The following is a 13260-nucleotide window of genomic DNA, read 5'->3' as shown; positions in this document are numbered from 1 at the left end:
GCATGTAATTTGTAAAATAATGTGGTCAAATGGTCACACCCAAGTGCCCCCCCCCCCCCCCCCCCACATTCTGCTCCAGAAAGATTTGCCATGCACCATGACTCAGCTCATAAAATTACAAAAAATATATACCGTATTTGACGGACTACAAGCCGCGACTTTTTTTCAAAAAAATTCGCATTGCGGCTTATAAAAAGATGCGGCTAAAACGTTACCTAAACTTGAATAGCATTCACCTAATGTAAGTCGCCGCGGATTTTCCTTTCGCTCGATTAGCGATTACCGGTACTTTATTAGCTCTCTACTCAAGACTCGGCGCTTTTCTCTTTCTTTCGCGAATCTTCGTTTGTCAACAAGTCGTCGTGACAAGATAGCGTACAGAGAAACACCGGATGTATCAGGATCTCGCGTGCGCGAGATTTCGTTTTTCTGTGTCTCGCGATAGTTGGGGGAGCGAGAGCCGCCATGTTGTGTTTTCGTCTGCTCGAAATGTGCGCAAAGTCGTAAATCATCCCAAAAAAGCTTATTCCGGGCGGGACTACATGTGTGTGTTGGTTACAAATTGTGTGTGTGTGATATTTTTCTTCAAACTTTTTCACTTTTCTTCTTTGTTTCACTTGTTTATTTTCGGAGCCGATTTCGCCAAATACCGTACTTTCGTTTGCCTGGTTGTTTTGATTGATTGACACGATCTGATTTTTTTGTTAAAAGTCGGGGGTGCGGCTTATAAAACGGTGCGTCTTGTAATCCATCAAATACGGTACACTTGAAGCTTATCATGTGCATAACATTTTGTGTGTGCTTTGTGCTTGGTTGAGCCAACATAAAGAAAACAATAGGAGCTGCTGTGTAACCTTTTTTGTGCACGAAAGCAAAACAGACACAGACAGTGAGACAGACCCACACACACAATAATACACTGTACCTTTCCAGAGCGCACTCCCTGGTTCCAGTCACCAGCGTAAGACATGCCGTTGTTCCCCCAGCGAAAAGTTCCCTGACCATGACGCTTGCCATCCACCACATCACCGTCGTAAGTGCTGCACATCACCACCAATCCAAGAAATGTCTCTTTAGGTTTCACACACACACACACACACACACACACACACACACACACACACACACACACACACACACACACACACACAAACAAACACACACACACATACACACACACACACAGAAACAGAAAAAAGGTGAACTGTAGCCTGATCTTAAAAAGATAATAACGAAACAAGCGAGTGGGTTTATGGGTCTGGGAGGAAAGGGGCCCGAGTGCAATCATACTTCAGTAAAATGAAGATAATATATATACATAGTGACATAGGATTCAGTACTAACCCCTTTTTAAACACTCCTTTATCCATCTACCACACGCATGAAACACAAGAAGAGCAAACGCTCGATCGAGTCACTTTCGCAGTTCTGAATATTATATGAGGCATCAGATGGACAGGAAGAAATTGCTATTCACAACACAATGAGTCACGTTCACATAAAATTTGAGCCCGGTCACTTTTATAGTTTCCGAGAAAAGCCCAACGTTAAGTTGTGTGTTGCCGAACAGAAAAGGCTAGTTATCTCCCTTGTTTTTCTGATAACGTTCGTAAAAGGCTACAGATGTAAATACTTTGATGTAAAGAATAATCCTACAAAGTTTCAATCACATCCGATGAACTTTGTCAAAGATATAAAATGTCTAATTTTTCCTTTGACGCTGACCTGTGACCTTGAAAAAGGTCAAAGGTCAACGAAACCATCGTTAAAGTGTAGAGGTCATTGGAGGTCACGACTAAACAAAATATGAGCCCGATCGCTTTGATAGTTTCCGAGAAAAGTCCAACGTTAAGGTGGTGTCTACGGACGGACGGCCGGACGGCCGGCTGGCCGGACGGCCGGCTGGCCGGACGGCCGGCCGGACAGACTAACACTGACCGATTACATAGAGTCACTTTTTCTCAAGTGACTCAAAAAACAAAAGTGCAGACTTAATGACTTGACACCTTGAACTCACCTCCCATCATTCCATCTGTAGATCCCCTTTCCTGTCACTGCATTCTTGAAAAATTCACCCTGCAAAACAATAAAATCAGTTGAAAGTCATTCCAAGAATGATCCCTCTTATATTTCAACCATGGACAAAATTCTTCTGTTGCAACCAATTGTGAGTCAGACATTGTCTATGCACACTCATGCTTTTCCTTGGAGTTTCATTAGTCTATTTTTCTGGTTGACTCCCATTTTACTGTACAGTTTTTACAAAGTTGTGGACTTTCTCAATTTAGCACTGTATCTGGCAATTGTAATTTACAAGTTCTCTCTCTCTCTCTCTCTCTCTCTCTCTCTCTCTCTCTCTCTCTCTCTCTCTCTCTCTCTCTCTCTCTCTCTGACTCTCTCTCTCGCTCTTTCTCTCTCTCTCTCTCTCTCTCTCTCTCTCTCTCTGTCTCTCTAAAATCTCCATCCTTCTGTAATAAAGTTTAATCAATCAATCAATCAATCTCTCTCTCTCTATCTATCTCTCTCCTGTTTGCTTACACCATCATCCTTGTTCAAACTTTTTCAGATTTGTTTTAATCTTATCACTAACATAACTCTCTTCTTCTCATTCTGTTCTACTAAACAAATAGCATTACTAAAAGTTCAGAGCACCAGAACAAATTAACAAACTGTGTATTACCTCATACTCCACACCATCTGCCCAAATGTACTTGCCCTTGCCGTGCATGTAACCTTCTGCATACATGCCCTGAAACAACAACAATGATTGATAATCTCCACATTGCTTAGCATTACAAATCACGTGATTAATGCCATCAGATACGCCCACTTTAATAATTTTTTTGAAAACTGCTATAATAATTGTTTCCTTTAATCCATTCTTTCAAACACACCTCGATTTGATACACCTTGCCTCACAACCTTGGCCAGAAAAAAACTTTTGTCTTTCTCTTCCTGTTCATCTGCAATCGTTTAGTGTACATAGTACACACACTCTGTGACCTTTATGCAGCATTTACTCCAGTGTGTTATCATTCCCAAGAATATGCTCAGATCATCCCCCTCCTTTTCAGTTTCACATTCTATTACAATGATATTAAAAATATGTCGCCCTAGCTATCAATGAGCAATTTTCTTTCAGTTGGTTCTTCACATAAATTACGTTTTTTTCTTCCTCTAATTTAAAAAACAAAGGATTACTGTACTCACCAATACAAAGACGACACAAGACGATTACGAATTTTCACTTCTGGAAGCTTCATCAGGAAAAGAACACAAAAGACAACAAAAAGCAGACGCAACACGGAACGAACAGGGTTTGAAAGAAAATGGAGGGGAAACACGCAAAAAGGGGAAGGAACTCTAGGAACGAAAATGAATGAAAGGGGAGAGAAGTGGTTGGATGATGTCAAGAACATTTTGTCAAGAAGATGATTTTTCTTCCTCTAATGGTAAATGGTCATTGTTCGTTCACCTTGTAGATATGTCCACCCTTGAAAAAGGTAACAGCATCTCCTTCATACTGCCCTCGTACCTTTTCACCCTCATAGCTGAAAAAAAGACAGAAAATCAATGCTATATATACGTGTACATCTCTAAAATGTAAACCAAAGGCAAATGACGCTATAACTTCATTATATATTACGTGCTGTCATAGTGTGCGTGCGTGTGGTGTCAAGTTGATTTGAGTGATTACAAACTAGTGTGTGTGTGCTTGAATATATGTATCTGTGTGTATCAGTTGTTCTTATTTTTTTTCCTTTATACATTGATGATTTTTAAATTTGCAGGACTCTGAGACGTTCGCAAGAACCAAGTCCTCTACGGAAGTCTGAAGAAGAAGAATTAAGATGAAGTCCCACACGTTTTCGATTTAAACCCCACTTGTTTCCCACCTGAATCCCACTTGCTTCCCACCTGAATCCCACTCGCTTCCTCCCTGAATCCCACTCGTTTTCCACCAGTGAATCCCACTCGTTTCCCACCCTGATCCCACTCGTGCCCCACCCGTTTCCCACCTGTTTCCCACTCGTGTCCCATTTACTTCCCACTGTGGGCTCCCACTGGAAGTCGTAATCAAATCCCACATGGCGCCCATGTGGGACTTCCCACAACGTCACCGTGTGGGATCCCACTTGGGGCCCACATGGGATCCATGTGGGAAGGTTACTTGGGTGTGTTTTCATTACCTGAAGTGGTCCACCCACATCAACTACATCACTAAGAAAGCTAACAGCACCCTCGGATTCCTCCGCCGCAACCTGCGCCACTGCCCATCAAACTGCAGGCACAACGCCTACCTTGCCCTCATCCGCCCTCTTCTTGAGTATGGTGCCACCATCTGGGACCCATACCTTAAGCAGGACGTTGAGAGATTGGAGCGCATACAGCGGAACGCATCCCGCTTCATCTCTGGTGACTACAGAACCACGACTCCTGGCTTCGTCACTGGGCTCCTACACAAGCTCCAACTACCAACCCTCCAGGAACGTCGCGAACACCTGCGTCTAACCTCCTTCTACAAAGTGGTTGAGGGGCTGGTGCCGGCAATCCCGCCTGACAAGTTCCTAATCCCTCAAAAACCAGGACGCCTCATTCGTCCACGTCAATCTTCCAGAGACTTTAGCACCTCGAATCCAGTAGACAACTACATCAGGAACAATAGCAGATGCTTCACTGTGCCACGCTGTAACACTAAGCAATACAGACATTCGTTTTTCCCAAAGACTGTAGTGGCCTGGAACCAATTAGATGAAGAAACTGTAACCTCGGCATCGACCGAGAGCTTCAAGTCGGCGCTGGCAGTAGCCAGACAACGATAAAGAACTAGCTGCGCACCCCCCACTCCGCTGCAACAATGCCAGACATCTGGATGACTTGTTCTACAAGTGCAGCGTAACAGACAGATACAGATACAGAGAGATACATGCTGTTACAGAGTGTGTGTGTGTGTGTGTGTGTGTGTGTGTGTGTGTGTGTGTGTGTGTGTGTGTGTGTGTGTGTGTGTGTGTGTGTGTGTGTGTGTGTGCGCGTGCGTGTGTGTTTGAAAACAGACTTGTCAATTTCAGCACAATACTTGATACAGTAAACACTTACAGTTCTATTATTAGTTCTGGTAGCACTGGCTCATCGTAGACAGGTTCCGGCGTTGGCTCTTTCGTCGGCTGCTCCTCGACATTTTGCTCCACCGAAGTGCTATCCTCAAGCTCACTGCCTGGGGTTTCTGTCTTTTTCTCATCATTCGCCTCCTCCGCCTTTTTGGCGCTCTTCGACTCTTTCCCCTTCTTCTTCTCCTTAGTTGCCATGATCGCCTCTGACGCCGACAACAATCCTAGGCTCGCACTTACGGGTTTGTGGAACACTAAGTTATGAACAAAATAATAACAGAGCATCTTTTAAATTATCAAAGTTTTTTTCAGTTAGGTAATCATTTTTTTTTAAATGGTGGCTTTTGGCTTTATTATTTAGCTTACACAGACAGTGCTAGTATTTTGTGCGTCACTACCATATAGGATCATATCCGGCAACTTCCGGCATAATCACCCGAATTGGAAGGCATATTGAATGTGTGCTTGTTTTAATCAATAAATATGAGTACTGTACCCGCCCCCGTCAACAATAATGATGTTCGTCGACCGAATAAAATCACAAGGTAATCTGTGCTTTTACTTTTGAGTGAAGTGTCAAATCGTTTTCAAAGGTTTTACTTTTAGCTACCCTAGCCTGGGGACTTCGAGCCTCCTACTCCTAGTCCTACAGTCCTTGATCTCAAAATGTATAAGTACACTCATAATAAGCTTACTGTGTTCCATGCCTGTGACTGATCCGTCGCTGGACGGAATGCTCGCTGTTTGGATGGATGAAGCTTCTGTCCCACGGAGCTGAGTCCATTTGGGAGTGGTCGCTGTTTGACGACGTAGCACATACATACCATGCTCAATTTATATCTACGTGGGGATTATTTTACTGATCAATCATTTATTGATTTTTCACCCCAGGTATAAAGCCCAAAGTACTGGAGGACCACTGGATGATCCTACTCCTGAATACATGAATCTCCTTGGCATGGTCTTCAGTATGTGTGGCCTCATGATGAAGGTATTGACATTTCCTATTTATTCTGTTGTTTTGTATTGTTGCGAAATTCTTGTGTTCAATTTCTTTACAATTGATTATCTGGATTATGAAGTCTGTTCCTGCCTCTCTACCCCCCCCCCCCCCCTGCCTCTCTACCCTCTCTCTCTCTCTCTCTCTCTCTCTCTCTCTCTCTCTCTCTCTCTCTCTCTCTCTCTCTCTCTCTCTCTCTCTCTCTCTCTAGCAATGACACATGACATTTTAAAATTAATGGTTGAATGACAAGAAACACACCATTTTAAAGAGATCAAAATTCTGAGCACATAGCAATTTGTTTTATTTAAATCGGTGCAGTAGTTCAAAATCACTTTGCTTTGAGCGAGCCAAGATCGCAACCTCTTCAGGCTTTTGATCGGCCGAGTTTTGCATTTTTCGGGTCCACTTTTGCGCAGCATAATCGTTGGGAATAAGTCATTTCTCGCTCGATTCTTTTGATTTTTGGCTTAACCCCTTCACTGCCTAGTACGTGGTCATGTTTGGTTTGTCATACGCCCATACACGTATTGCATTTACATCAGCACTTTTCAGGACATTTGTGAAAACTAAATGGGAGGTAACCACTGTCCAACTTCTTGAAAGGGTTTTAACACAGTTCTTTCCCATTGACCGTTCAGATAAGTTAGTACCACGTGGTAAAAACTTTTTTAGAAGTTTTTTCCGATCTATAAGATTCAAAATGGCGGCCGAAAGTCGGACATCAACTTGTAGACCTGTTTTCAAATGATACAGTGTTCTGGAAGCTCTACAAGAAGTGATTTATGGATTACCACACAGAAGAATACTTTTATGGGCTGTAATGTGAGTACCTGATATTTGACACCAGTTTTAGCTGTGTTTTCTGCGGTTTTACGTGCTGCAGTGTGTGTGTGAAAGTTTGGAAACTGTAATTTTTAACAAAAATGGTCATTATATCGATTTTTACTATAACAATCACAGACAAAGTCCAATGATCATGTTATCACATAATAGCCAAGGGTGTAAGCAAACCACATGCCAAAGATCTAAGAGATATCTCAATAAATGATTGAGCAGTGAACAGATAAGTGAACCTACGGAAGAAAGCGAAATTTGCCCTGGCGCACAGCAATACCAAAATGCTGTTATACTGTGGCAGTGAAGGGGTTAAATGAAACAGAAGTTAATGTTTTATAAACTGCATTTGAACCGTGTATGCCGATGGAAGTTTTCAGACCAAATTTTAGTGAAACTCACACGAGTAATATTCACCGTCATGCTGACGGAGATGTATACTGTTCAAAAAAAGAAACGCATAGCTTGTAATATTTGGTTAATTTAGTTATATGGCTACAAGGATATCCACCAAACTGCAGAAAATGTTTATCTGGTCGTCGACCTTTCGTCCATTGCCACAAGTGAGCTCTGCACGTGACGCATGCGTTATCAGTGGCTACAATGTCAAAATTGCTCATTTGGCATGACCACTCGTCATGCTTCAGTGTAATCTCGTGAACCTCGGGGAATATTGAGCTCTCACCATGTCTTCCAAAACCCATAAAAGCGGATTGTTCGCCACAAAGAAATCAGACGACAATTCAGCGACGAAAGATGGCCCGATTGAGCAGAGAAGACCGCCAAATTGCATTGGGTCGTTTACAAGCAGGCCAAAGTCAAAGTGCAATCGCCAGGCACTTCCACGTGTCCCAGAGCACCATCAGTAGACTGTGGGTCAGGTTTCAAGCCACTGGCTCCGTTGCTGACTTGCCACGAGCGGGAAGACCAAGGGCGACAACTGCTGCTCACGACCGCTTCATACGGCTCCGCCACCTCCGGAATCGTTTCCTGTCGGCCTCATCTTCTGTCCAGGCTCTCCCCGGGCCACACCGATTATCGGACCAGACCGTGCGGAACCGCCTGCATGAAACTGGTTTGAGAGCTCGCAGACCTCACAGAGGAGCTGTCCTCACCCGCCGCCATCGCCAGAACCGAGTGCAGTGGGGCAACCAGCACCTTCGCTGGACCGTCCGGAATCACTGGAGACACGTGTGGTTCAGCGACGAGTCCTACTTCCTGCTCCAGCGACATGATGGTCGGAGGAGGGTCTACCGGAGAGTAAACGAACGTTACGCGCCCAACTGTGTGGATGAGGCACCCGTTCATGGTGGTGGAGGCGTCATGGTGTGGGGGGCGATCAATACCGCTGGAAGGAGCACCCTGGTGCACGTCCAAGGGCGCGTAACTGCCCAGCGATACGTGGAGGAAATTCTGCGCCCACACGCCCTTCCTCTTCTGGCTGACCATGATGCCATATTCCAGCAGGACAACGCTCGCCCGCACACAGCACGACTCACCACCCAGTTCCTCACCGACCACCATGTCCAGGTGCTTCCCTGGCCATCCATGTCGCCAGACATGAACCCGATAGAACACCTCTGGGATGAATTGGACAGACGTGTGCGCAGGCGAGAAGAAGCGCCGGCAAATCACCGCGATCTATTGCAGGCACTTCAGGAGGAGTGTGACACCATCCCACAGCAAGATATCCGGCATCTGATCCAGTCCATGCCCAGAAGGTGCCGGGCAGTTGTTGCTGCTCAAGGCAGTCACACCCCCTACTGACTTGACAGCCTCGGCACCCAATCGTATTGATTGACTGATTGATTTGAAGATGCAAATGAACTGTGTGTGCATTCAACTGTGTCCATATCAAATTTCAAACAAATAATCTAAATATTGGATTTTCTGTTAATTTTTTCGAAAAATAAAACAAATTTGGCAAGTAGCAACTATGCGTTTCTTTTTTTGAACAGTATAGCTTCCGGTGGGTCGCGGGTTTTTTGTATGGGAAAGATGTAAAGCTTTCTCTGATTGGTTGCAAAATATCACAGCCCTCCAATGAAAATTACGGTATTCCGAGCAGTTTGAAATGAACTGGTCGTCTGCTAAGAGTGACGCGAAAATGGCCGCGAGAGGCAGTGAAGACGAACACGCACTTTCACACTCAAAATGTTCCAAAACACATCTTTTATAAATTTCACACAGTAAACTTTGTTTTTGAATCATTTTTTTATTCATTCCTTTTTCATTTGATACATAATATGTGACTCACAAACATCAATTATGCCAATTATTTGTCACTCAAAGTGAAAAAAACGTGCCTTTTCACTGTGTCCTCAGTTGACGCTGGGCGATGTGGCAATGCTACTCTCTCTCTCTCTCTCTCTCTCTCTCTCTCTCTCTCTCTCTCTCCTCTCTTTCTTTCCTCTCTGACGAGTTCAGAGGAGTGTTTCCATATCATTATTTCATTTGTATTGGTTTGCAGCTCAAATGGTCTGCATGGGTAGCAGTGTACTGCTCCTTCATCAGCTTTGCCAACTCCAGGACGTCAGAGGACACAAAACAGATGCTCAGCAGTTTTATGTAAGTGATTAGTTTTTATGCTGGGTTCAGCATCACATATAATCTATACATTTTGTCCAACTAAAGCCAGTAAAGGCATTACTTTCTCTCTATGTTCCTTCTGGCCTGATTCAGTACAGTCGAACCCACCTAAAACGAACACGCTAGTTACGAATTTTGACTTATAACGTATTAGTTTTAAGTTCCCAACTGAATACCTCTTTCTTCATGCTTAAAAAAAATGCTTGAAACGAATTCTTTGTAACGAATTTATGCTTATAATGAGCACTTTTTGGATTCCCAAGCATGCATAATGTCTGTAATTTACTCACGCTTATGACGAAATCTTTAAACTCGTCCCGAGATCGAGCTTTGATCGCGACTACAGTCAGACAGATCTACAGTCAGACAGATCTACAGTCAGACAGATCGCCTACAACGATGGCAGAGAACAAGAAGTGAACAGTGCAGCTGGCCTCTCTGGCCACAGCCCCAAACAGTACATAGCTGGAGGGAGTGAGAGAGAGGAAGGGAGGGGGGGGGGTGGGGTGGAGGGTTAGCTGGCTAAACTCTGTGGGGTGTCCGTGTCACTCTATGTCAGCAGGAAGAGCATTGGAGAGAAATAGAGAGGTGTACTCTTCCACACAATTTCCAAGCATCAGTTGTCACGGCTTGGGGTAGGCATTAGTGAGGGAGAGTGGGAGCTGTGTTATGTACAGTGTATTTCCGACTGAGGAGTGAAAAGTCACTGCCATGCCACATGATCGACATGCAGTCAATAAAGTCAGACAAGGAAAAAATAAATTACATGATTATGACATGCAGCTCTATCTGCTGCTATTTATTCAAACTGGTTTTCAAGCTTATTCTTGCAAAGCATCTGCACAGCTCCTGTGTGCTGTGTTTGTGTGGCTGCTTTCGTATGTCAGTGCATGGTGAGTGTGTTCACTGCCTTGAGGATTTATTTTATCTCTTCTTTTCAACACTTTTCATACAAATCATTTTTAAAGAATTGAAACACCATAAAATATACAAGACTTAAAAAAAATCAATCAATTCTCTTAATGCGAATTTCGGTTAAGACAAACTTATTTCCCGATCCCCGGTGATTCGTCTTAAGCGAGTTCGACTGTAATTGTTTCTTCACACAAAAATTATGATAGAAATTTAAGAAAAGCAGCTCTCAGCTCTGTGTGAATGCATGTGTCAGTACACATTTCCGTATGTCTAAGCAGTCTTGTTCCAAGGCCTCGGTCTTCAGACATTGACACACACTTTTTTGATCTAACACAATGGTCTGACCCCTGGCCGGTTGACTGCCTCTAAAAAAATTACAACAACAAAACACGACTTCTTTGTATTCCTCCATGATAGCATTAAAACAAAACTGTCATTTAAGATATTTTTTGTAAAAATGTGAGATGGGTTGTGCTGTTACTTTTAGTGTTACTGTGAAAGCTGCCACTATCTATACTTCAATGGATCATTGAATGAGGCTGTAATTGCACACTTGTTAACATTATTACAACAAAGTGTTAATCTCTCTTTTGTTTGCCATTGTTGCAGGTTGTCAATCTCAGCTGTTGTGATGTCATACCTTCAAAGTCCTCAGCCTATGATGCCTCCTTGGTGAACAGAATTAAACCTGCAGTGCAATAGACCTTCACCTCTGTCCTCTTTTTCATGTCAACATTTGACTGTAAAGGATGTTCGTCGATCTGGCATTTACGCTAATGTTTCACCATATGTATAAGGGTCATTTGATTATCATAATCAGTCATATTTATTTGTCTTGTATCTTTTCATAAGAAATTTAGAATACACATGTTTGTGTTGAACTCTACTGCGGGACATTTTTTGGAACATTTCCCCCTCATTATTGTGTCAATAAAGTGTCATGTAGATTGTCCAGTTTCACCTGTAAGCATAGGACAGTCTCTATGTTAACACTAACAGTAAAGGGGTCTGATGGTCTTTGCTTACATTATGCTTTTATGAAGGTGAAAATGACAGTTTGTGTTGGCAGTATGAAGTGTATGCATGTGTAAGAACTAAAATGCTTTGAGTTTGAGTGAAAGAAATAAAAATGAGAGAAGAATACAAGAATTGTTCATGTCCTTCTTCTGTGTAGTTTCAGTACAGTTTCCTTGTGTCGCTTTCTTTTGTTATTGTAATGTTTTCAGTGCGTTCCCATTTTAATGTGTTCTTGGCAACATAATCTGATCATATAATTAGGAATGCTCCAAGTGTCATAACGACGACAGAGTCAACCATAACAACCAGGTGGTCCTCCTGACTGACGCTCTGTCAGTACAGTAGTCCCTTCCATTTCCGGCCCTTTCGTGGGCGTGAACCTGCCCGGAGCGGCCAGCTTTCCCATGACTAATGAGTTTTCCTTCTATAATTGACTCTTAATGGCCGTTAACCTGTCTGACGCGGTCAACGGTCACTGATTTTTGCCCTAAGGTGCCCCTCTTACTCGACAGGAGCGGCCACTTAACGGCCACTTGTCACTTTCGCGGGCGAGCGCCTGTGGTGTGTGTGTGTGTTGTGTGCACAGACGGCACAGCACAAGCAGACGACATGAATACTTACGCATGCGCAAACTGTAAATACAGACATGCGCATACATGTACATTTACGGCAGTCACTTCCGGATCGATCACAGCTGATGTGAGTTTGAAACACTTGTTTATCTGACACTCAAATACATATATATAATAATCCAAACAACACACATAGAAACATACGAAACAATAGCTTAGCCAGGACGATCGAGTTAAACACGCAAATAATTAAGATGTATAAACAAAAGCAAAACTAACAGAGACAATGAATCGGCGGCTCGTGGATGATCGCTTTCTTTTCTTCATGAAAACTTGATCGTGTTTTGGGGGTTTTTTTGGAGGAGGAGGGGGCCTGTAATGAACGGCCACCTGATATTTGCGGTCACCTTTGCAATGACTAATGGGTGACCGGATATGGCAGGTACTACTGTACTCCAAGCAATGACCAGTAGCAAACTGCCTCAGCTGGAACACGCTCTACACAACATCAAGAGCCTGAGGACAGTACTGCAATGGACCCCCTCCCACTGTGGTGTACAAGGAAACGAAGAGGCGGACAGGATGGCAAAGCTGGGTGCAGAAGATGAGCAAGAGAACAACCCTGTGAGCCTGACAGAGATGAAGACCATCATTAAGTCTCTGCACAGGACGCCCCAGCCACAGGACAGCTACCACCTGCTATCCAGACCACAGCAGGTGGTCATCTTCCGCCTGAGAACGGGACACAACAGACTTAACCAGCATCTCCACGGGAAGCTGCATGTTGTGCCCTCCCCCATGTGTTCTTGTGGAGAAGCAGAGCAGGACACGGCCCACATCCTACGAGACTGCAGGAACCACCAGGTGCTGAGAGAGGAAATCTGGCCATTGCCGGAGTCCCTGCACAACAAGCTGTATGGGCCAGTGGCTGCGCTGCAGAGGACCACTAATTATATCTCAAGATCTGGACTCCAAGTGTGATCGGCGATCGAAAAGAAGAAGAAGATTAGGAATGCTGAGTTCAGCAGTATACCAGATTTAGGCAAGAATTTGAATGTTGAGTCATAGACCATTTATCCTGAACCGCCAACTAGGTCTCTCTCCGCTCTTTCTCTCTATTACGAGGTTGTGCCTCTCGCATTTAGGAACCTACGCTTACATGGCCTTTCAGAAATCAGGGGGACGTCATATCCGGTGTCGATTGTAAACATGGACGAAGTTG

The 13260-nt window shown here is 43.8% G+C and overlaps 2 protein-coding genes across 3 annotated transcripts in view; one reads left to right on the top strand and one right to left on the bottom strand.

The window, feature by feature from the left end:
• LOC138967119 (radial spoke head 10 homolog B-like) overlaps window positions 1-5344 on the bottom strand; it is a 54514-nt gene extending 49170 nt beyond the window's left edge. For both annotated transcript variants that reach the window (XM_070339599.1, XM_070339601.1), the window contains exons 1-5: window positions 5098-5344; window positions 3476-3551; window positions 2681-2749; window positions 2018-2076; window positions 926-1040 (exon numbers count right to left, since the gene is read on the bottom strand). In XM_070339599.1, coding sequence (XP_070195700.1) covers window positions 926-1040; window positions 2018-2076; window positions 2681-2749; window positions 3476-3551; window positions 5098-5306 — 528 coding nt within the window. In that variant the 5' untranslated portion in view covers window positions 5307-5344. The remainder of the gene's footprint in view (window positions 1-925; window positions 1041-2017; window positions 2077-2680; window positions 2750-3475; window positions 3552-5097) is intronic.
• Window positions 5345-5495: 151 nt separating this feature from the next.
• On the top strand, window positions 5496-11621 carry LOC138967113 (PAT complex subunit Asterix-like). Its single transcript, XM_070339594.1, has 4 exons — window positions 5496-5653; window positions 6000-6099; window positions 9416-9513; window positions 11059-11621. The coding sequence occupies exons 1-4, from the start codon at window positions 5592-5594 to the stop codon at window positions 11123-11125; spliced, it is 327 nt and encodes a 108-aa protein (XP_070195695.1). The 5' UTR covers window positions 5496-5591; the 3' UTR covers window positions 11126-11621.
• The last annotated feature ends 1639 nt before the right edge of the window (window positions 11622-13260 follow it).

Source organism: Littorina saxatilis, linkage group LG5, assembly GCF_037325665.1.
Source record: "Littorina saxatilis isolate snail1 linkage group LG5, US_GU_Lsax_2.0, whole genome shotgun sequence".
Lineage (NCBI taxonomy): Eukaryota > Metazoa > Mollusca > Gastropoda > Littorinimorpha > Littorinidae > Littorina > Littorina saxatilis.
The sequence above is the reverse complement of the archived record's forward strand: the minus strand, read 5'-3'. Positions and strand labels throughout refer to the sequence as shown.

Excerpts from the sequence above, each read along its gene's own strand:
- LOC138967113 (XM_070339594.1), top strand. The coding sequence starts at position 5,592 with ATGAGTACTGTACCCGCCCCCGTCAACAATAATGATGTTCGTCGACCG. Across the intron at positions 5,654-5,999 it reads CGACCGAATAAAATCACAAG|GTATAAAGCCCAAAGTACTG; the intron begins GTAATCTGTGCT and ends TTTTCACCCCAG. Across the intron at positions 9,514-11,058 it reads CAGATGCTCAGCAGTTTTAT|GTTGTCAATCTCAGCTGTTG; the intron begins GTAAGTGATTAG and ends CCATTGTTGCAG.